Source organism: Tetrao urogallus, assembly GCF_951394365.1.
Source record: "Tetrao urogallus genome assembly, chromosome: 2".
Lineage (NCBI taxonomy): Eukaryota > Metazoa > Chordata > Aves > Galliformes > Phasianidae > Tetrao > Tetrao urogallus.
This window is the reverse complement of record NC_136814.1, coordinates 6,961,494-6,984,896: the sequence shown is the minus strand read 5'-3', so window position 1 is coordinate 6,984,896 and position 23,403 is coordinate 6,961,494. Positions and strand designations below refer to the sequence as shown.

Genomic DNA, 23,403 nt, shown 5'->3' with positions numbered 1-23,403 from the left:
AAGCTTTCAGGAGATAATGGCAGGAGCTAATGTACACAACAAAGTGAAGGTCTCAAGTCACTGTTTATCGAACAGTGGTACAATTTGCTTTGATATCCCAAAGTGGTCTGAGTGGTGGGTGTACTTGCCAACAGGAACCAGGGCATTGGTTTTAGGTGCATATTTCCACACTTGTATATATTTATATATACGTGGAAACAAAGACGAGGGGGGATGGTTTTAAACTAAGACAGGGTAGGTTTAGGTTGGATATTAGGGGGAAGGTTTTCACACAGAGGGTGGTGATGCACTGGAACAGGCTGCCCAAGGAGGCTGTGGATGCCCCATCCCTGGAGGCATTCAAGGCCAGGCCAGGCTGGATGTGGCTCTGGGCAGCCTGGTCTGCTGGTTGGCGATCCTGCACATAGCAGGAGGGTTGAAATTAGGTGATCATTGTGATCCTTTTCAACCCAGGCCATTCTATGAGTCTATGAAATATATATTTATACGTAAATATATAGCTAAAGACCTACCTCTTTAAACAAACCATTACAACGCTTTAGGAAAGCGCCTGTTGTTTCTGCCTGGGTGAAATAAGGATCAGCACAAGCAGTTTGGATTGAATTTCCTATTTCTTCAGAAAATGGCAGTTCTCAGGGTTTCTCCCCTTTTCTCTTCACTGCAGTGTGCCGTCTGCCTTTGCCTGTAGCCCAGGCCTTCCTCGCCCCGTGGGTGGGAATGCAACAAGGCTTTGAATGTTTTTTTAGCAACCTAGCCTGTGGCGTGCTGATTCTTTGTCAAGTCATTTTTATTTTTTAGCCTACAAAGGAACAACTGGTACAATCTGCAGAAAGCTTATATAATAAGGATGCCCAGTGCTAAAGATATTTTAGACACACGGGGTCGGAGATGAAAAGCCTGCCGCTTTGGGAACATTTAGCTAAGAAGGATTAGCAACACAGAGTTGTAGCTGTCATGTGATTCTGGCAATTATTGATTTTTATTAAATTAAAAGTTTGTGCCGTGCTAAGCTATGAAAAAAAAAAATAAATTAATCAGATGACCTTAAGCACACCACAATTTAAGGAATTTGAGACTTTTAAAGCAATTATTTTGACAGTGACTGTATTATTCTGATGGCTAATTTTATCCAGTCTTGTCTATTTGGAAAAAAGTCCAGAACAATTGAAAATTGCTTAATGGAGACAGGGTTCTCCATTCCAATAGCTAGAGGCTGTCTAGTAATTATTGCTTGCTGCATGAAATTAGACACAGTTTGTTCAATTACTTAAAATTAGATCACATGTAAGGTGGCAAAGTGAAATAAGAAAAAGGAATGATTTTGTCCTCGCTTGATGGCAAAGCAATGAAATGGGAAGCAAGCTATAAAGATGAAAATGTTGCAGATCTTCTCTGTAGTGTTTTTCTTTTTTTTGAAGGGAAGCAAAATGTTGTGATAGATAGATAGATAGATAGATAGATAGATAGATAGATAGATAGATAGATAGATGTAAGTCAAGGAGAGCTGTTTGTTGAGGATGTATATGAGGAAGACTATAAAATTAATGCTGTATTTTTGTATGTGGAAAATGCGGATTATTTATGAAAAGAAATAACCCTCCACCTCCCCACCCCCCCTTCCCTGTTTCCTCCACCTTGCAGTTCTGGAGCTCTTTCACATCACACGAAATATGGAGAGTAGGTCACAGATGTGCAGGTTATCAGTGGGCTGACTGTCAGGAAGCTTTATTTGTAAAGGAAGTGAGAGCTCCCTGCCAGTTTTGGCAGCACAAGTGTATCTTCAGGAGCTGATGGGCATGGTGGTGGGTTTTAGAATGGGCTCAGTGGGCAATGCGATGCTACAGCAAAAATCCATATTTGGTAAAGCGAAGTAATTCAGCCCTGCAACATAGCCATTAGATATCAGATTATGCTGGTTACAAGAGTGTATTAAATCTGCTAAATAGTTATGGTACCAACAAGCTTGCTGCATTTTACAAAGTTTGAAATTCTTATGCTTTACAAGGTTTCAGTTTACATCTCTTGCAATATTATGCTGAAGAATAGGTCCGAAAAATATGAGACTGTGTGTGTGTAACTGAATGTTTTGTGACAAACAGCTGCTAAATGCCATGTTCAGGTGGGTCTGAGCAGTTTTCCCAAATGCTCTTGCCGAAATGTGATGGGGTGCCTTGCAGTGGCCCTGACCCAGTGCCCAAGCTGGGAGCATTTGGACTCCTGAGCCACGGCTTCTCCTGGGAAGTGCTACATTTGTGGTGCTTGGCCATTTCCTCATGGGCCAAAAACGCTTTTAGAAGGAGGGAAAGCATAGAGATATGTTTCTCTGTCATTTCTAGATTCAAGCTTGGATGTGGTTTCCGCTGTTGATTTATTAAGCAATCTGTATTCATGCAGAAGCAATTTTTCTGAGAAAGCAATCAAGTTCTCACAAGAAACTTAACTTATGATTTAATTTTAACATTATCTGCAATTAAAGCAGTATTTGTTTTCTGTCTCTTAGGATTAGAGCAGCACAGCTATGTTAATGTTGGGCAAAAATGTGCTGAGCACTGACCTTGCGTTGGCCTGCGTTCAAAATGCAGGCATTTGTTTATGTTCAGGATGCTGATCTTATTTGCAAATTATTTTGGGCACTGGCGAGATTTGTCTTTGCAATCTCAGAAATCGCCAATGCGTTTTGGTTTCGGAGGAAAGTGCTGGATCACATTCTTTGTTGTTCTGTGCAATACAGAAGGGGAAAAAAAAAAGAAAAAAGCAGCCAACGAGATTTGTCTCTAATCGCTCATTGGAGACAAGTGCAAAAACTTCCAGCTAAGGCAACAAATATCCTCCAGAGTATCAAGGTACTGCCAGTATCCTGAGCAGTCATTTCTCCACTTCACTAATCTTTATAATTGGCATGCCTTTTACTGCCATTAATTAAGTGATGTAGTAGCCCATTAATAATTATAAAAGAGTGACACACCTCAGCATTTTCACCTTTCGGTAATAGATGTCACACACTTCTGTTTTTTTGGGTTTGTGGGGTTTTTTTTTATTAATAAAAAGTAGGCCTAAAAAAAAAGCATTGTTTTAAATGTATGTATTTATTTTGGTGTCTTATAGCACCCTTACCCTTCAGAAGAACAGAAAAAGCAGTTGGCACAAGACACGGGGCTCACTATACTTCAAGTGAACAATTGGTAAGTAACTTTGCTTGGTGTTTTCACGTGGCTGCTGGCACCCCTGGCTGACCCTTGGCATTTTGGAGCATCCTTTATTGCGTCTGCTCCCACATTTTGTTGATGCAGAAGGGATGGTGCGGGACAAGTGGTTTTGGGAAAGGCGACATGGAGGTTTGGTGCTGCGGAACACAAGTAGGAGTTTCTGGCCCTTTGCTTTCTCAGTGGTTTTGGTGAATTCGGGTCCTGGTCCCCTTGAACAAACAGTCCCATCCATCCTGAGGAGTTTGTTATTGAGCGGTTTGGTGAAAAAAATGGGCTCTGCTTCTGCAGACTGCATTGTTATTTTGTGATGCTGTCAAGTGTTGGTTTTTTTTTTATTATTTTTTAATACTGTTGGCGGGTTTTTCTTTTTGACTGATACCATTATACCCATTTCTTGTTTTGTTTAAAAAGTCTGGTTCTGTTACATTGAACAAACTTTGTGGACAGCTGTGCTCTTTCTTGCTGAAGTACCACGCTGCGTTTGTTGGTTCTGGCTGAGGCTTGCTGGAGCCCCTGGCTTGCTGAGGTAGTGCTTGTTTGAGGTATCCTTGCTGGATCTGCAGTGGGTTTTGAGCTGCTGGCTGTCTGAGATGTGGTGAAGGCCCCCAGTGAAAATTACTCTTGATTTAAATGTGAAAACACAACGGCGAGCCCTTAAAGAACTTTGATTTATTATCCTTTGTTACTGCATCCAAATTCAGGTTTCTCCCACTGTCTCAGAACAAGTGTCATACTGGAAGTGTATTGCAATCTAATGCCTTGTAAAACTAAGTGTATCTAATTAATTGTCCTAATATTTTCAGATTAGTGTTTATGATGGGAAACCTTATCCTCTTTGAAGTAATACCCAGAAAATGGCCAAGGCGGACGGCAAGCCTGCTGGGGAAAAGGGAGGGAGGAATGCCAGTTTGCAGACAAAAGTACTTTTTCCGTTCAATAAGTGTCAGAGATTAATATTACTGAAGCTCTGATTACATGGCCTAATCCATTTTAGTGAATAAATTTGGTCTTGATGTCCATTGCACCTACATTAACAAACCCTCCTCAGTCAGAGTGGGAGCCTATGGGAGAGATTTCAGATATATTAAACCCCATTACAGAAAATGTAATTTCTGTCAATATAATCCCGTGTATTCTTCAATTTAGTACTTTAGAGATAACAAGCTACTTACAATATATTTGCCTTTGGAGGATTAATTTACAAAGTGCACTATCTGGGAGACGCAGGCGGGCTCACATAAGCATGGCTTGTAAGGGTTATCAATTTCCGTGACCCCACAGCAGCCCTGGGAGATCAATTTTCTGAAGTCCTTTAAGACACTGAATAAAGGGAAACACCAAATACTTCGTCTATGCCAAGTAGGCTTCCAAGATACCTTAAAACGAAGGAATAAAAGGAACTGAATGTAAAATACATGTTATAAGTAAACTCAAATGGCAATGTTTTGGCTCAGCCAGGAAGAATTAGCGTTTGGTTCAGCTTTACGTCCCTCAGCTGTTGTCCAGCCGATACCCTGGTTGACAGGGCTGTTCTTGAAGGTCTACCCAGTGTAGAAGCTGACTGTGTTTGCAGGACCATATTCAAGGGTGGGGTGTGTTGCCTGGGAGGGCCCTGGAGCAGGTTCTACCAGATGCCCGTCATTGTCCTTTCATCCCGCTGTAAGCAAAAGTAGCCCAGGGCAGAGCTCCTAAGGTGTCATGGGGAGCCTGGGGCAGCCCCAGAGGGGGCTGGGAGCTGCTCTCAGAGTGGCCCATTGGGTAAGAACTGGAGGGCTCAGGTCGCAGGTGGGTGTGGAGGCAGAGCTAGACACACCATGGGGAACGGTGTGGGCAAGGGTCCTGCGTGAGCACCAAGCTCCATGTGGGGTTGGCCACCAAAGGAGGTGCTTGTGATGAACTCGGGGTGCATTGGACTAAAGCCAGAGGAGTTTCTCCTGGGTGACTTCCCTGGGTGGATTTCAGTACCCATCTCATCTCTCATTTGAGGAGTTTTATTTTGGCTTTGTGTCAGATGTCAGATGTGTTTTTATAAGTTCCTTATGTACAGGGAAAGAAAAAAAAAAATAAAAGTAGGTCAAAATACATTATAACTGAAGTCTTGCGGATGTAGGGCAGGCTTCCTCTGCTCAAGCTCGTTTGGTAATTCTGCCATGGTGTTACAATTGTATAAATTATTGAGAGAATTCCCCTTTTCTCCTCAGCCCTATGAAGATATAACATTGCAGGGCTGGTCAGGGCTTTTTGGTCGCGGGTGCTGAATGAAGATGCTGAGATGCAATAAGTCAGCCCCTGCTCTTGCTGGGGTGCTAAAGAGCAGGAAGGCTGTGGGGGCAGAAGCTGAGCGTGCAAATTGCACACTCACTTGCTAAAGAGCTGGCCATGGGGTGCGCTATGGGAACACGCTCCCACCCTTCCCCTGAATATGTTCCCATATAACATAGCATGCATGAGAACAAATCCTTTTCACCTTTTTTTTTTTTTTTTTTTTTTTTTTTTTGCTGCAGAGAAAAGCCAGGGCACCATTGCTGATTTAACTCTGCCTTTATTCTTTGGACTCTTAAGTATTTCAGCCATGACTTTAAAAAATTTTGCCTCCCTCCTTAGATTCTTCCAAACTTGTTAACACACATGTACATTTTTGTATTAATGATGAGTCATTGTAAATCACTGTTGCAGAGATTAAATGAAATGCTGAAGGGCAGGCTGGGTGCAGATCAGTCATAAATTATTGGCAGCAACACAGCATGTGGGAATACATGAAATGTGCATGAAAAACATAAACTCATGTCTGGTAGCATGGTCGTTAGCCCAGACTGGGAATGCTGGATTTTCTGGATGGAATTATAAGTTTGCCACAGAGAAGCCAGTGAAGAGAGCATTTGTTTTCCGCAGATTGAAAGCATTTGAACCATTTTTTTTTGTCATATTTTGAATGCCTTTGCAGTATGGGCTCGTTGCATACTTTGGTTCTGGGCTGTAACGAAAAAATGGTGCTTTTCACATAGGGGCTGCCCGGTGCTCACACTCAAGGGCTGATGCACACAACTCCCATTGATGGTGGGGAGTGCAGGAATGGGGTGATGATGTGAGACATGCCGTAAAACGTACCGGAGTAGGGCACGTCTTTGAAACATCACTTAACTTCACCTTTTTTCTTGTGTGTTCTTTCTTTCTCTTCAACTGTGGAATAATCCATGTGGAGGATTTTCAGGTAGGAAAGCAGCCTCAGTGAGACGTCCCGCTCCTCGACTTGTTGGACACTTAACCCTGAGTAGTGTGGGCTTGCAAGCACAGAAGTGGGAGTGGGAAGGGGCACCGGTGTGGGCTGACAGCCTTGCACAAAGGGACGTGGCAGGGACCTGGTGAGGGTCAGGTTAATAAGGTGCTTTTCCCCTGTGATAAAAACCACTGTGCGGGGATTGAAATATCCAGGAGGTGTGATACAATCATTTATTGCCTCAGCTGAGAACCAGCCAGGCTAATATTGAACAATCCATACAGCTTCCTTGTTTGTTGCATCCCAGCTGAACCTCCTCTTGTTAAGCACTAATGGCAAATAATTACTCCAAGCAGAGAGGGCAATTCTCATCAAGGGCTGCGTTAGGTGTTTAGGGGTTGTTTATGCTTTGTGAAGGTCTAGGTACGTACAGATAAATTATATTAGTATATACATAAATACAAATGTGTACATAAAAATATTTGATGGATAATATAATAACGAGCCTGCGTATCTCTCTGTATTTGCATGCCTTTTTATGACTCTCTACACAGACGTGCATACAGCTGCGTTAAAATGATTTTTATATATATGAAATGTATGTAGATGTGTGTGCTCAATATGTGCATGTACATATAGACAAATATATGGAATTTGCAAGTCTGTAAAGCTCTGAAGTGAGGGAACACAAGCCTTTCACAAGGTGCTTCCACTCTGCTTTTTCCAAAATCCCCTTTGTGCTATCTAGGGCACAGACCAGACAATGACGGAGGAGCTAGTCAATATTTTATCTTACCCTCATTCTTCAGCGCTTCATTTGCTGAGCTGTATTCAAAGCGTGCCTGAAGATGGAATTGATAATTGCCGATGGGCTTTTCTCATGGCGCTTCCCACTGCAGTACCCGGGTACTCCGCTGACCTGTATGTGTGTGCTCCAGGTCTGTGGGAGTGCAGGAGTTTACAGTTCCCTGCTGAAGAAGAAGGGTAGCACTGTCTGGGTGTGCAGGTGAGGAAGTGAGCCTAAGGGAGGTTCAGCTCCAGCACATCCACTTATTTTGGGAGGGTTAGGGACGGAGATGATTCAAGGTGATGGCATGTTGTCTGCATTCAAGGCCCAACAACCGCTGAGTTCATGGAAACTCCAAGTTTTTAGTGCCTTGGCGCCCTACACGTCCAAGCTCCAGCACAGGGCATGGAAGAGAGCTGCAATAGCCTGTAACTGCTGCTGAAAAGAGAGGTTGCAGTGATTTACTCGGCAGCTCCCAAACAATCCAAGGCAGCAGCAGATCGGAGAGTCCTGTTCTCCTCTGCAGCATTCCACTGCTCCAGCCAGGAATGCTCTTATTTTCTTGCCATTCACTGCCTTATTTGTTCAATTTTGACCATGTTTGGTTCCCGTAGAGATCAATTTTTTCTACGTGTTAGTGATTTGTTCTCATAACAGATCCATCGTGGTGGTGATTGAGGCTTTGCAAGCTGGTGACCAGACTGCTTGCTAGGGTGCAAGCAGCTCTAGCAATACAGTTTCCTACCTCTTGAGTTCTTGATTTTATGACTTTGGCTTCTTTAAATGTCATTTTTGTGTGTAATTTCCGAGGCTAGCAAAAAAAAAAAACCAAAACCAACAAACCAACCAAACACACTGGAAAAATTGATCAAATAATGTAAATTTCCCTAATCTCATTCTTGGAGACAACTGAAGTTATTTTTGCTGAAACTTTATATGGGAAAGAAAATGATAATAAAATAATAATAATAAAAATATCTAACGCTGATGGAGGGAGATGCAGATGGGGCAGATGCAAACAGGGGGGATGCAGCCCCCATGCTTTGAGGCCGGGCATTTAGCATTGACATCAGCTTTTGCTCAGCTCCTTCTCTGAGGGCGAAACTCACCCCGAGCGAAAGGCCAGCACATGACCAGCGCACCACTTTAGTCCCACTTAAGCACTATTTTTAGGGTGTAAGAGGGGGAGGAGGCCTGCAGGAGGGCACAGCTAAAGCAGGTGCTGGTCCTGGACGCTGGGTGGATTTCCAAGCCCGGTGCCGACCCAATCTCTGAACACAACAGGCAGGCATGGAGCTTTCTTTGCAGCCCTGCAGAACGCCCTGCACTCAGGGGTTTTGGTTAAAGGAGGGTGAAATGCACACTTGTGTTCAGATTTATCTATCACTGCTTTTGTTGCAGTAAACAGATTAAACGAGAAAAGGTCAAGATGCAATTTGAATCTGTGTAATAACATAACAAATACTTTTCTCAGTAATCAGATACAGTAACTGCAAGTACTTATTTACTTGTAAATGTTGAAACATTCACAAATTAGCCTCTCAGCTTCAGCAGTGCAAACTTAATCGGAGACCTCGGATTTTGGAAACCATTCTGCTTTTCTCCTTTCTGTAATTTGAGGATATGTTTACAGATGTCATTTAAGCACCGTTTCTTTACTGGGAATACACATAAAAGCCAGAGAGATGGAAGTAAGAGAGGATCTGTGTTTCAGGTTTGAAGAACACACAATGTTTGTTATTCCAAAGCAAAACAAGACGGTGGGTGTTTGCCACGTGAAAGTCACCACCCTCCCCACTCCCATCCCTCCCCCCCCTCCCCCCAGGAAACACTTTGCAAGCCCAAGAAAAACATTAGAGAAGGATCTTGCTGGGTGAATTGTTGCACCACTTGAGCAATTCGGAATATGTGTGGTAAATTAGCTGTTCTAAGCGTACCATGTGCTGGGCTTTTACAGCAGATTTTTACATTTATGTTTTCACTAAGTCTTAGCTAATTGTTACGCCTTTCACCTTGAATGCCAGTTGTAGTAATAATATTACATCTGTAGTCTGTTTCTCTGTTCTTAAATTACAGCAATCAGGAATACTCACTAGGTAAAATACTGTACAGTTACTCATAAGAAAATATTGAAATCAGAGGAAAAATGTTTAGCTTGCATATTGCCTTAGACAGCCCTGGAGAGCTGCCAGCCAAGCAAGGTATTATTAGAAAAGCCAAGCAAATAGCTTGCAGGGGGAAGAGCTGTGAATCCAGAGCCATCGGGTGCTGTCACGTCACCAGGTTTAGATGCATGCTGGGTTTGTCAGTGTGTTTCAGCTTGATGAAGCCATGTAAAAAAATGCAGTGCAGTGCTATGAGCATGCGGAGTGTTGTTCCAGTGAGCAGGTTTAGGGAGTCTGGGCACAAAGGAGTGTTTCCTGTGAAGGACAGGTGCTTAGAGTGGGGAGATAAAAAGGAGTTTTGGACGAAGTGCTGCCCTTCTCCTCCAGGACCTCAACCCTCAGGCTGCTTGCTCAGACCATCCTTCGGCCCAAAGGGGGCTTGAGCTGCCCCAAAACCCACTGCTATGCTGGCCGGGGCAATGGGAAGGTTCATCCCTTGAGCATCCTTTGCCATCCCTAGAGCCAGGCTGGGCAGAACCAGGCAAGGAAATGTTGCAGAATAATTTTGCACAAGCTAACGAAGTAATTAATAACAACCAAACCATTCCACAACTACAATAAATGGTGTTGAAAATATTTGCAAGTGCATGACAGCACAGAAGATTTCTTTTTTGAGTGAGAGAAAGGTCAGTTCCCATGGCAGAATGTTGTGTGCTGCAGATACAATTGAGCTGCTGCCGTGTGACCGAAGGCACCTGGTGCTTTAGGAGTTAACGTGCAGCAAAATTCATTTTTTCCCTTGGGCTTTCCATCCTCTTCCGTGGTGATTTTGTACCTGACAAACTTTTTAGTCAGTGCATTAATATTCTGTAACAAATGTGCTGTCAGGTGTCACAGAGATAAGATTAAAAGGCACTGTGCAAACATACTCTGGTTGCTCTTTTCTCCGCTCCTGCACTGGCTGTGCAGGGCAGGATGAGGGTAGGGATCAGAAGTCTTTGTTAGCTGTTTTTAAAAAGGCTGAGATTCAGGTGTGCACTCCTTGGGAATGGGAGCTGGGCTTGGAAGAGCAGCCAGGATCCTGGTTTGTGGTGGAAGCACCACGCTGCAATCCAAGGGCTCTAGCTGACTTCTGAGAATGGGAGTTGGGACTCAGCTCCTCTTAGATAGCTTCATCAGAAAATGTAGCCTCAATATCTGAAAAATAGAGAGATAGAGAGAAGAAGAGAGCAGTGGATTGCCGTTTCTTTGCAAGTCAGGTTTTGGTCTGTTCTTGTCAAATCTACCTGAAGTGTTTTTAAGGATAGTTTGCCTTTCTGGTATGTTGTGCTTGCACAGACCTGATCTCCACCTATTTTGTGTCAACAGTGGCTGAGGCTGGCGTGCAGCATTAAGCACTGTGCACGCTGGGAAAGTGCCCTCAGAGACCCCCTCTCTCACTTACATCATGGGCTAGCTTCGGGCTGCACCTGCTTGAAGCAAACTGTGCTTCTGAGTGGTTGAAAAGTCAGCCTGAAATATTAAAAATGGGGCAAATGTTGCCTCCTTGTTGGATAAAACAATTTTCCCTGCTCAAAAATGAAATGCAGCCAGAGGCGCAGGCAGGGGAAGCCCTCAAATGATGCCGTGTGATGGAGGTATGGCTGGTTCTAGTGGCATTAAGGCTAACAAGGCTTCTGTGTGTTCTTGTCCTTTTTCAAAGAAAAGAAAAGAAAGAGCAGCAGATACTGTGGAAGGAATACATGCCTTCCACAGACTTCAATGAAATCTAGGTCACGTAACAGTTTCATGGGTTATTATTTGTTTTTTTTTCTGCCCAGGCACTGTAGTCTTTGTGGCTTTTTTGGCTAACGATAAAATGAGGTATCATTTGCTCCTTTTCAGCTCAAGCTATCCCAGAGGTGTGCAGCTCCTCACTGGTTTATAAGCATAGTTTGTACTCCTTAGTTCATCCCATCTGGGGGCTGAGCTTTACATGTCCCCTTAAAAATTCCTTTTGTCTCTGACATTCCTCTGACCTCCCCGTGCGTGTTTTGTTTTCATTGCTTTTTGTGGATGTCTTTTCTCCTTCCCCAAATAAAATACCATCAGGAGTAGGATTATAGGCAAAATGAATTACTTCACTTAATGGGAAACCATATTTAGGTAAAGCAGATCACAAAGTAGGTGATTAGTAGCAGTTGGACAACAGTTTTAATGTAGGATGTCTTGGGGGAAATTCATCCAGAAGTGTGTGGCTGTTTTTCCGGTTGGCTGTGATTCAGAGTTGTGCCCTTTGTGGTTTCAGCCAAAAAAAAAAAATCATTTCAAATGAGTTTCCCAGGTGCCCACATCACACAGAACACACCAACATGTGCGTGTTTGTTGTCTCAGCCATGGTAGGGAGGGCCCGACCGCAGGAATTAAGAGCTTCCCCTATCCACCTCGAGCTGCTGCCTCAAGGTATAGACCAGAGCATACCAAAGCCGATCTCATGTGCGAGTTGCAGGTCCCACAGATAGGTTATTTAGATCCTCAACTCTTTGGTGAGCTGCTTATTGGTGACCTTTGGTTGGCTTTACCTTGCTCTGCAGGCTGGAAGGAGCTGGTAATGGGATGCTCATTGTGGCTGGAGGACCACAAATAGCTTCCAGCTCTGGTGCCATACCCAGTGTAGGTAGGGATGAGTGGGGAAAAAAGCTGGCTTTACACTGCTCCAAGTTTGATGCATGGGAACCGGAGAGCTCAACGGAGGTACCCCTGTGTTTAGACCATAGAATCACAGAATCATAGAATGTCTTAGGTTAGAAGATCGTATGGTTCCAACCTCCTGGCTGCGGGCAGGGCCAAATTCCCCTAGATCTTGCTCTGAGACCCTTGAGAACCTCCAGCGATGGGGCATCCACAGCTTCTCTAGCCACTCTGTTCCAGTGACTCACCGGCCTCGTGGTGAAGAATTCCTTCCTAATATTTCATTTATATCTTCCCTCTTTTAGTTTAAAACCATTACCCGTTTTTCTGTCACTACGCATTCTGATAGCGTCCCTCCCCAGCTTTCCTGTAGGCTCACTTTAGACACTGGAAGCCTTCTCAAGGTTGAACAAGCCCAGCTTCCTCAGGGCCTCTTCACAGGAGAGGTGCTCCAGTCCTCTGAGCATCTTTGTGGCCCATGTGTATGGCAGGAGGAAGCCCAGAGATCACCACAGTGGCCTAAATAAAAGATGCTGCTGAATCAACAGAGGAAAATTCCACAATGGAGAAGGGACTGTGGATCTGCCTGTGCACCATTGGCTCCTATGCAGAGCGAGTGTTTTTGGGGTGGGAGAGATTTTGGCTGGCAGCATGTTGCAGATCCAGCACTGTGTTGAATCAGCGTGAGTTAGAGCAGCCTTAACACTGCTCTGCTGGATGAATCCTTGCCATATTCCTTAAAGGCTAATTGTGGCACACAGAGATCAACAGAGTACAGCTGCACTGGGATTTGGGAGTAGGGAAGAGACAGGAGGTCAGCCCTGCTGGCACTTTGCCATTTAAAGATTTCCCCTTACATCATCTGGCTGCTGAGGGCGAGTTTACATCTGCTCTGCACCACAAGGGAATTGCGGTGTCAGGGAAGGAGCTTGCCGTGGGCCCCCCCAGCACAACCCTGCATCTGCTGGGCTCTGGGGCACCGTGGGGAGCAGCCCAGGAGCTTTACCTGGCCCATCCTCAGTGGGATTCCACTTGAGCAGGACTTTGGCTGAGGGCAGAACAGAGGCGGTGTGACAGGGAGCTGTGGGCTTGACGGGGGGTCGAGCATGGGACATGGCCACAGGTACAGCTAGTTGAATGTAGGGCATGGCTGGCTCTGCATAGCGAGTGCCTACCTGATCCCAGCTCCTTGCTTTCTATTTTTGCGCTTGATGTGCTCTGTACATTAGCAGGGTTGGCTTGCAAGAGATTCAATAGCACTCTCCTGCTTTCAAGCAACTTTTCTGAATGCACAACATGAATACATCGGTGGGGTCACATAGTAATGCTTGAAGTCAGAAGCTATTTTTAAAACTAAATTGCAGAACCACACGTGGCTTTCATTAGTGCTTTACATCAAATTTGTCAGCTAATTAGTGGTTTTTCATCACTCGTTTTGCATAGTATTTTATTTGTCCGCTCTTCAGAGTTGTCCCATGACACCCACGGCCCTGTATACAGTCACTGGGGTTGAGGCTGCCAGCCCCAAGGGAGGAAGAGGAGAGCTCTCAGAGCTCTTCCCATGTTCCCAGTGGGTGGACATACTGGAGCCTACCCCAGCACTGGGTATCCAGAGTGGGTGCTGAGCAGCCCGTGAGCCTTTTTCCTTTCCTACCCCCATTCAGTGTTGCGGGTGATGCATTGCAGTCCTGAACTGTCTTCCTTTCAGAGGAGGAGGAGAAACCAAGAGAAGCTGCCAAGCATGACTTCATAAAGTCTGACTTTAAACTGAACCAAATTTCTTGAGTGTCTTCATTTTCTTATATATATGTGTGTGTATATATATATATATATATATTTTTTTTTTTTTTTAACAAATAAAGGGAGTAGGGAGAGCATGGGTTGCTAATGACTGGTAGTTACGAGTCATTAAGCTCACTAACTGACTTCAGGATCAGAACTTTCTAATAATGTCTGTAAGCACCCTTTTCACATTTATTTCTCATTTTAGGAATGGGGAGATGTGATTACCATTCAAAAGTCAGCGGTTATTTGTTTAGCTCATAATTACAGGGGAGATTTTTGTTTCTAAGGCTGCTTTTAAAGTACTTGACATTATTCTGAAATAATTTATGGATTTTGTTACTTTCTTTCTCTATTTTTTTTTTCCTTGCTCATTCTTTGCAAAAGCTCTGGAAAACGAATGCCCAAAAAGAAAGTATGTTAAAATAAGGAATAAAATGGTTGCTCAAGTATAACAATCCCAGTTTATTGCACACTTTCCATTTAAATTGTTTTTATTAGAGATAAACCTGTTAAGCGTTGAGGAATTAAGAGCTATTGAATAGAGAAAGTTGTTCTGTTGGGGTATAAATGAAGGATGCCCATACGTGAAAAAGACCCTGCCTGGTTTTATGAGTGAAGTATTGGCCCATTTGAAGGGCTCTGGCTACTTTGGCATATGTTATAAAAATGATGATTTGTTTGTTGTCAGGAGGGGTATCACTTCTTTTTCAAAGGGTCAAGAGACATTTTAGCTGTGGTGTTTGTAGATGTTACTCTCCTTAAGTGCAGTTTGCCAGGGAGAGCTCAGAGCTGAGATGAGGCAGAGGGATTTGGGAGGCTTCCTGGCGCTGCCATTGCACACAGACTTCTGGCTGGTAGCCCACACTTTGGTGTGGAGTTGACAGTGCCAGAAGTCAGTGCTGGAGTGGCGGCTGTCTTTGCTGGGAGGCTGGGGGAGGGAAAACCCCCAGTGTACCACTGAGTCCCCAGCAGCACTTTCAGACAGCTTTGGCTGGGTAATCTCACTCTGGAGTTGTACATTGGAAGTCCTCACAGTTGCTCCGATAGTTCTTGAGCAAAGGTGACTTTGGAAACTATGACAGCAAAGGATGGCCTTGTTTTATTCACTCTACAGAAGTGAGACAAGGGGAGAAAGAACAGATCTGTGTGGAAAAATGTCACTAGGGCTGTAACCTGAGCCCAGTGCTCTGTGCCTTCCCAAGGGTTTGGTGACCCTCTGAAAATCCCTGCTCTCTGGCTGCTATTATTGCTGGCAATCTCCAGCTAAAACAGCCTTTTGTCACCAGCAGCCATGTGCTGCTTGCTGGGAAGAAGCAAAATTGGTGTGTGGTGACAGGGTGGCCAAGCTGAAGGTCGGAGTGTGGTGCTGATCAGGCATCACTCCAGGCTGGTTTCTGCCATGGGACAGGAATGGATCGGGGCGCAGGGCAAGGGGAAATATCCTACCAAAATGTAAAGGGCACGAAAGTGTTTCCTGCACCTTGGCTTGGGATTGGGCAGGTGCAGTGGCTTCTTTTTGCTTGTTTGTTGAGGCATAGCAGCAAGGTGCCATCTTCACAACCAGCAGGGCAAGGAAAAGTTAACTTAAAAAAAAGAAAAAAAAAAAAAGAAAAAAAAAAGAAAAAAAGTCTTTAGATTTCTGTGTTTGCCCAATTGTCCAACTGTTCAAACGGTTCCTCCATGCCAGATCCTTCCCCTTGTAAAGAGAAAAACACACAACCCAGAGCCAAAGAGCCAGTTGGCAGCACATGGTTTTGCTGGGAGGTGGGTGCAAGCCGTGTGCTGGAGGTGTTCTGTTTATTCCAGTATGGATGCTGCTCTTTGGGGACAGAATAAGCAGAATGCACTTGTCAGAGCAAGCACAGCAATGGTATGGGGGGAAATGCACCCTCTGTGCAGCCCTTAGAACCTGAGTGGATCTTTACTCACATCAGTAATGTTATGCTGTGGTTTTGAGTTTTATGCCTAGTTGTATTTTGAGACTACTAAATGTAAATAGCTCTTAAGATGTGGATGCATACTTTAGGTCTTGATTCCTCTACACTTGTGAAAATCAGAGTGGTTCAGGGTTTCCTATCCTTGAGATAGGTGAGTGTGAACCTATGGGAAAAGGGGCAGTGAGAGTTTTCCCATTTGCTTTTCTTTGCCACCCTTTTTTGCTGACATTACATCAGCCCAGCACTCCGGAAAGTCCAAGAGTGATCAAGAGATCTCAGCCCCTCTATCAAAGAAAGCAGCAGAGAGCATGAGGAAATTGTCCCTGTGCTGCACATTTCTGCAGCCGGAGCTAGCTCTCAGCTTTGCGGAGTTCGCAAATGTGATTTATAAACGTAACGGCACTGCATGGTGTTCTCTCAAGGCAAGGCACATTAATACTTTTAATCTGATGGCTTCTTATGAATTCCAGGTTTGGGATGCAGGAAGAAACTTGAAAGCGAATACTATTTTTTTTTTTTAATGCATAGTAGTTTGGAGTCTACTATAATGCAAAGTAAAGCATTCTGTTACAAAGGCAGGGAGGATGGGACAGAAGGTTAAAGGGCATCCTGGAAACAAACAGCTGGACCAGTTTATTTAAACAGATACAAGGATGGGGAGCTGACCTCAGTTTGACTTCTAGTGGGAGGAGCAAGAATGTCATTTTATTACTTTGCCCAGAAGGAAAATGTTCTTGCATCTGAATTCACCCCGAAGACATCCAAACACAGGGCTGCTTTGCAGATCAGCCACTTCTATAAAATACTTAGAGGAATGCACAGGAAGAAGGGAACTATTAAGTACCTGTGTTTGAAATGCGTTTAAAGCAGCCATCCCAAGTGATAATATAGAACAGACAGGTGAAAATACATTCTGCTGTAGTCACCTCAGCGGGATAATTGTGCTAAATATTGAAATGAGAGCCTCATTCTTAAGAAAAACGCTCGGAGGAGAAGGGGGAGGCTGTGATATTTGCGTGAGCATCCTTAGCACTGTGTGTCTCTTTGGTCTGGAACCTTTTGGAGCTTCAGTGCCAGCTCCTGAGGTCCTGCAATGGGAGAAAGGAGCGAGTACCGCCAGTGCCTGCAAAAAGACGTGGCTGGGGCACGGGGCTTTGTGTTGTTGTTTTACTTGGGAGAGTTGCTGTGAAAATTGCTTTCTGCAAATGCAGATTACAGATATTAAACAATTTTCTAATTGGTCATGGAGGTAAGGCAGCTAATGGGAGAAAAAAGCAGATTTTTTTAATTGCTTATTTCACATGGTGTTTGTGCTACACCTGTGCTTATAATGAGAAAGGAGAATTAGTCTAACCTTCTGCTCACATGATTCTGATTTTCATGGTTTGTACAAGATAATGATAAACTGATTTGCAACACCGTTGGCTGGAGCGAAGGGTTTCTTGGTGGAAGTGTGTCCAAAAATTGACACAATGCTGTTGCTGACAAAACATGACCTAGTTTGAGCGTAAGGTTTCCAGAACACGGAATTTGGGTTTTTGTGTCGTGGAAGGTTTTGAGCCCATTTCCTCAAAACCGCCTTGATTAGCACCCAACATCTTGATTAATGTTAGCAGGCATTTGTGTGATGAGAAGCAGATAGAAGGCACCCCAAATTGCATTCCACTGCCTTTATCTTGGCCGCAGGAGAACCCTTGCTGAGCCGAAGCAAAAGGCAACAAAAACAAGCACCAAGTCTCCCTTTGTGTGCTTTAGCATCACATTTTCTAATTGTGATGTGGCCTTACCTATGCTTACCCTTCTTCTTTTTTCTTATTTCTCTTTTAAAGAACTTAAAGACTGGTTCTGAGACTTTGCAATGCCATAAGTAAATCTCGGGGGAGATTTTTTCCAGGTGGCTTTAATGAAGCTTTCTGATGAGTAAAACCACAAAAGCAGCTCTTCTGGCACACACTGGTGGGACGGATTTCCAGCCACGCTTTGAGTTTCTGCTTTCAATGCCACCAGGACTTGTGCAGAGCAGACCGGGGCACTTGTGATCTCCCCCCTCTTTCTGTTTCTCTCCAAATAATTTTGAGTATCTCTTTCCCAAATCAGCATTACAAGGTTGGGGCAAAGAGCTAAAAACCACGAGGAGTACGGTTGCAGAGGGCTGTTTGTAAAAAGGACTGTACCTTTTTTATTTCCAAAGATCTGCTTTTCATTGTTCGGAGGGAATTTTCAGTAGTCCAGTAATTACAGTTTAACAAGATGTTTGCTGTAAATGGTCAGGCCTAGCTGGAGAAAACAGGATTATAAATTCAATTACTGTAAAGCTATGACCTCGCCTTGACCCCTCAGACTTTGCATAAAGAAGGAGGGGGGGGGGGAAACCCACCAAGAAATGGCTATGAGGAATGCAAGGCTCTGAAGTCCCCAGCAGTGTGACTTAGTGGCGATAAAACTCCAGACGTTCCCTCATTTGATGGTGCTCTGCCATCACAGTTCATTATCTTAATAGTGGGCATTAAAAGAGAATTAGGTTTGCGAGAGGTACGGGAAGGTTTTGATAATAAAAATTGCAAAAAGAAGTCAGAGGACATGAGACAGAAATGCCACTAATTAGGAGGAGGCAGCAGATGCCCTTATGAGCATCCCTCCGTCGTCACCCACTTTTTGTGCCCTGCTCTGAATCGCCAAGAGTGTCGCTGGCATTGTTTCCTGGAAACTCCGCTAATTCCCCCATGAAAAGATGCAATGGAAGTGTCCAACTGTGGTAAGAACAGGCCAACATAAATCAGCTCCCAAACCCAAGCCTGGGCTGCCAGGGGTCAGCGGGGGCCAGGGGCCGGCTGCGGCTGAGCCCGCGCCAGCCTGACGGAGCGCGGTGTCGGGGCGAGGCTTGGGGTTGGCCCTTCCCTAACCAACTACTTTACTCTTTCTGTTGCAGGTTTATTAATGCTAGAAGAAGAATAGTTCAGCCCATGATAGACCAGTCCAATCGAGCAGGCAAGTCCCTAGTAGTAACCGTATTCAAGTCACACAGGCTAAACCCATCCTCGAGCCATGCAGGGAGGTCCATTACCTGGTAAATAAATGAGAAATGATCGCTGGGAGTGACCGACAATTAAAATAAGACCAGCTTTGTTTAAATCAACGGCAATCGTTTTCCATGATTAAAATATCTGGGGAAAAAAACTCAGTAAAATTCAAAGAAGAAACTAGAATTACCTGCTCAACGACCAGAGCTTCCTTACACATTCGGAATTAATATTCTTCCTATTTTTGTTGCATTTGTTTTGAGTTCTGCCTCCCAGCTTTTTCTGCTCCTGTGACCACTCCCTGGTGCATGGCTTGGTGTGGAATTGCTGTAAACTTTATTACCTGTCAAAAGGGCAGAGGGGTCAGAATCGCTTGTGGGACTCAGTAAAGTTCAAAGACATTCAATGAGGTAGAGCTTTATGTGCTTTAATAACCCAAGGCAGCTTACTTCTGAAGCCAGATTTTAATGTACAGTTAAAACCAAGGCTTTAGGTACTGGGACTCGCATAGGGTCCCTTTGTCTCTCATCTCTTCTTTTTAGTATCTATTAGGATCTTGGAGTGGTTGGGTTTTTCCCTTTTGGGGGATTTTTTTTAATCCAAAGTTTTCACATTCTGGTCCCGCCTGGGGCTGCAGCTTGCAGCTCACTGTGGGTATTTACTTTTACCCTGAGCCTTTTTTTTTTTCTTAAACTGTTGGCCATATTTACTATTTACCATTGCTGAGCCTCTCTGCCAAGCTATCCAAATCCATCGTTGTCAAAAATGCCTTTGGGCAGTGCCTTCTCCTCCAGCACATCTGATTATTTGGCCATTAGAGGTAAATCTCTGGCAGGGACGTGCTCAGGTCCCACTCTTGTAAAAGTGCATGGACGTAATTTAACACACTGGGATTTCAGTGTGACTGTTCCAGTCGTAAAATCCAGCCCCTGCACAGGTCTTGGCATTGACGTCAGCAGCAGCAGCAGCTGGAGCCGGAGCTCATCACGTCTCAATATTTTCTGATGGCCAACTTCATTTACTTCCAAACTCGCAGGAGGAAATTAAGCCTGAAACCTGCAGGCTTGTCAGCACGGCCAGCTAATTCGAACAGTAGATGTTTTTTCCCTCTTTTTTGAGCCCACGGTGGTGGTCATCCCCGTGGTTCCCTCATAGTCCACAGGTGCCGGGGTTGTGCCTTGACCCAACGCGACCATTTGGGATGCTGCTGACAAGCCCTCTTCTGTGCTCTTTCAGTAAGCCAAGGGACGCCCTACAACCCCGACGGGCAGCCAATGGGAGGCTTCGTGATGGACGGCCAGCAGCACATGGGCATCCGAGCGCCAGGTAAGGCCCGGCCCAGCTGGGTGCCCGCTTCGCCCCGCTCCGCTGCCTGCCTCGCTGCCTGTCCTCTGCCCGCGCCGCCAGGGCACCGTGCTCCTTCAGAGGGCTGCGGTTTGGAAAAGGGGCTTTCGGCACTATCTGTTGACTTTGCTCATTCCCTGGCATCTTCTTGGATTTTTCTCTCCCTCTAGGACCTATGAGTGGAATGGGCATGAATATGGGCATGGAGGGGCAGTGGCACTACATGTAACCTTCACCTAGGTACCCAATGGCAAAGCCAGGGGGAAGTAAGTACGAATGGGGTCTTTGTTCTCACTTTGTTCCAGGGATATTTTTCCTCTGTGCATTTCCCTACATTCTCCTTGCCCATAGCTTCATGCTTGTTCATTCCTCTCCATCCCGCGCCTGGTCTCCTCCGGTTTCCTTCCTTTGCCTCTGGTTTGAGCAAGCTTGCCAGCTCCCGAGCCCCGCGCGCGATGCACATTTCTGCGCGTTGCTATCGCACAGCGCTGACCACATGACAAAACAAGAAACAGCCGGGAGGTGGGGAGCGAGTCGTCATGGCAACAGACTGATTTGCAAAATGTAAGCAGTCTGCAGCAGTGCAGGGAGAGGAAAGAGCATGTCCCCAAAGTGTCATAAATCTGTCTAACCGCAGTTGATGCATGAGTTACATTTCTACACTAACCTGCAAGACACCAAAAAGCCAAACAGAGACTTCTTTTAGGTAAAATAAACAGCGGCTTCACTTAGGGCTAGTTACGTTTTGGAAGGCGATCAACGAAACTTTGATTTTTTTTCAAGTTTATTTCTCTTTGTCTGTCCATCATAATGGGATTACGTGTGGCAAAGGAAAAAGAGAGAATACAAAATAGAGGTGTGCACAGCAGGCTATGGAGCTTAGCCCAGGCTAATTGACTATATCCAAATTAAGTATGCCATCACTTGCAGTGTGACAAATGGATTTGACTTATTCAGTATACAAAAATAGAGATCATTAATGCAATCTTCAGTGGCAGACCTCGTGAAGAAAGCCTAGAAAAACTGTCCCAGATTTTTTTTTTTTTGGGGGGGGGGGGGGGGGGGGGGCTCTTGTCTTTTTGTAGGGGAAAATACATTATACAAATTTTTGTTTAAAAAAGAAAGAAGAAAAAAGTGAAGTAAAGCAGCTTGAAACTCTAAGGCACCGGTACCATGCCCAAGCAGTACCCAATCCTGTTTCTCTCGCTTTGTTGCTGGAGATAAGAGCAGTTATTTGGGCATCTTTGCTGCTCTCCTGCTTATTGGAGGGGAGCACTTGAAGTTCCCAAGGCCAAGGGTGTCTGGGAGTCGTCTTCGCTGGGTGCGAGTCGGAACAAAGTTTTAACAATTAGCTGTGCAAACATTCCACCAAGCTTGGGAATGCAACAGCCTTATTACCTCAGCATGGAAATTTCTAGCTTAGTTAATTTAAATATTGTTTCTTAGTTTCTGGGTCAATTAAATTTAAATGATGTATTTTATGCTTCGTGACCAATTAAATTAATAGGTTATTACAAAAAATATTATCATCTTTTTTGATTAAAGAGCTGTGAGTACAGTATATTTTATAAGCAATTTTCATTAGTTCAAAAATGTTCCTTTAGGCTAGATTAAGCAGCTATTCATTGCTAGAGCCTTGAGACCTGATTCCAAGGTGTTCGGAGCATTCACGGTGCACTATTACTTAGAACTAAAGCCAATTGAACCTACTTAGCAATAGCGTATGCCTTTCACCCTTGATGATTATGGAGCTTATAGCTCTCCGAAACAATACACCTGTCAGTTCCCATCAGCTCCAGCAATCCAAGCAGAAGGCAGAGGCCCACGGAAAGCGGGAGGTTTTATTGTTTTAGGTCCAATTTTTCTTATTGTTCTCCCAACCCCTGAAAGGTTGACTGAGTTGCGCGTCTGATTTTTCAGACAGAAGTGATCGTAGGGAAAGAATTAATTGATAACTGTCATTGATTTTTGTGTGTGTGTGTGTGTGTGTGTGTGCATGTGTTTAAAAATACAGGTTTGATTTAACATCGTCCTTAGTAATCCTATCCATTTCAGTTTCATCTGAGGCTTTTGTGCAGCGGTGTGTGTGCTCGCTGTACAGTCCATCTTTGAATGGCAAAAACACTCCGGACGGATCCAAAGTAGCGGGGCTGGCGAGCTCAATAAATAAATGGCTGTTGACCAACGCTGGCCTCTTTCTCTCCGCAGGGCTGCAAAGTGTGCCAGGGGATTATGTGTCTCGGGGTAGTCCAATGGGTATGAACATGGGACAGCCAAGCTATACCCCGCCCCAGATGCCCCCCCATCCCGCTCAGCTGCGTCACGGCCCCCCCATGCATACCTACATTCCTGGACACCCTCACCACCCAGCGATGATGATGCATGGAGGACCACCCCACCCCGGAATGCCCATGTCAGCATCCAGCCCCACAATGCTTCATCCCGGCGAGCCGGCGGCGAGCGGACAAGTGATGGACATTCATGCTCAGTAGCTTAAGGGAACGAATGCGCGCTGTCCGCAGAGACGGCGGATTTCAAACATTGTCTTTCTGCAATGACTATGGAGTTCCATTCTTGGCGTCGACTTTGGACCAAGGGACGTTCCTATTCCTCACAGGGACCCTGACAAGCAGGAAAACACCGACTGAAGTCAACTTCTGGGGACATGCTAAATACCTATATAAGACATTAAGAGAACAAAGAGTGAAATATTGTAAAATGCTATTATACTGTTATCCATATTACGTTGTTTCTTATAGATTTTTTAAAAAAAAATGTGAAATTTTTCCACACTATGTGTGTTGTTTCCATAGCTCTTCACTTCCTCCAGAAGCCTCCTTACATTGAAAAGAAGCCTTACACTCATCCTGCAAATGACAGAAAGGGCTTATTTGCAGGATTTTTAGAGCATTAAAATAACTATGTCAGGCAGAAGAATCTTTCTTCTATCCTAGGATTTCAGCCATGCACACTCTCTCTCTCTCTCTCTCCTCCTCCTCTCTCTCCCCCTTTCTTCCCTTTCTCTCCCTTTCTCTCCGTCTCTCTCTCTCTCTTTCTAGCCCGGGGCGTGAATTTGCATGTCTAATTCATTTACTCACCATATTTGAATTGGCCTGAACAGATGTAAATCGGGAAGGATGGGAAAAACTGCAGTCATCAACAATGATTAATCAGCTGTTGCAGGCAGTGTCTTAAGGAGACTGGTAGGAGGAAGCATGGAAACGGAAAGGCAGTGTATCTGAAGCCTAATTGTCACATCAGAGCATCGTTGTCCCCATGCAGCAACCACCACCTTGTACATCACTTCCTGTTTTATGCAGCTCGAAACATGG

General features: G+C 44.7%; 1 protein-coding gene across 2 annotated transcripts in view; it reads left to right on the top strand.

Moving 5' to 3' along the window:
- The window catches only part of MEIS1 (Meis homeobox 1), a gene marked incomplete at its 3' end in the record, with an annotated part of 90,741 nt that extends 68,178 nt beyond the window's left edge, over positions 1 to 22,563 (top strand). The window contains exons 8-11 of one of the 2 annotated variants that reach the window (XM_079532446.1): positions 3,106 to 3,182; positions 18,637 to 18,695; positions 19,964 to 20,053; positions 22,280 to 22,563. In XM_079532446.1, coding sequence (XP_079388572.1) covers positions 3,106 to 3,182; positions 18,637 to 18,695; positions 19,964 to 20,053; positions 22,280 to 22,563 — 510 coding nt within the window. Of the gene's footprint in view, positions 1 to 3,105; positions 3,183 to 18,636; positions 18,696 to 19,963; positions 20,054 to 20,241; positions 20,301 to 22,279 lie in introns of those variants that run through there. The other variant, XM_079532447.1, reaches the window with a different exon arrangement.
- Between the last annotated feature and the right edge of the window lie 840 nt (positions 22,564 to 23,403).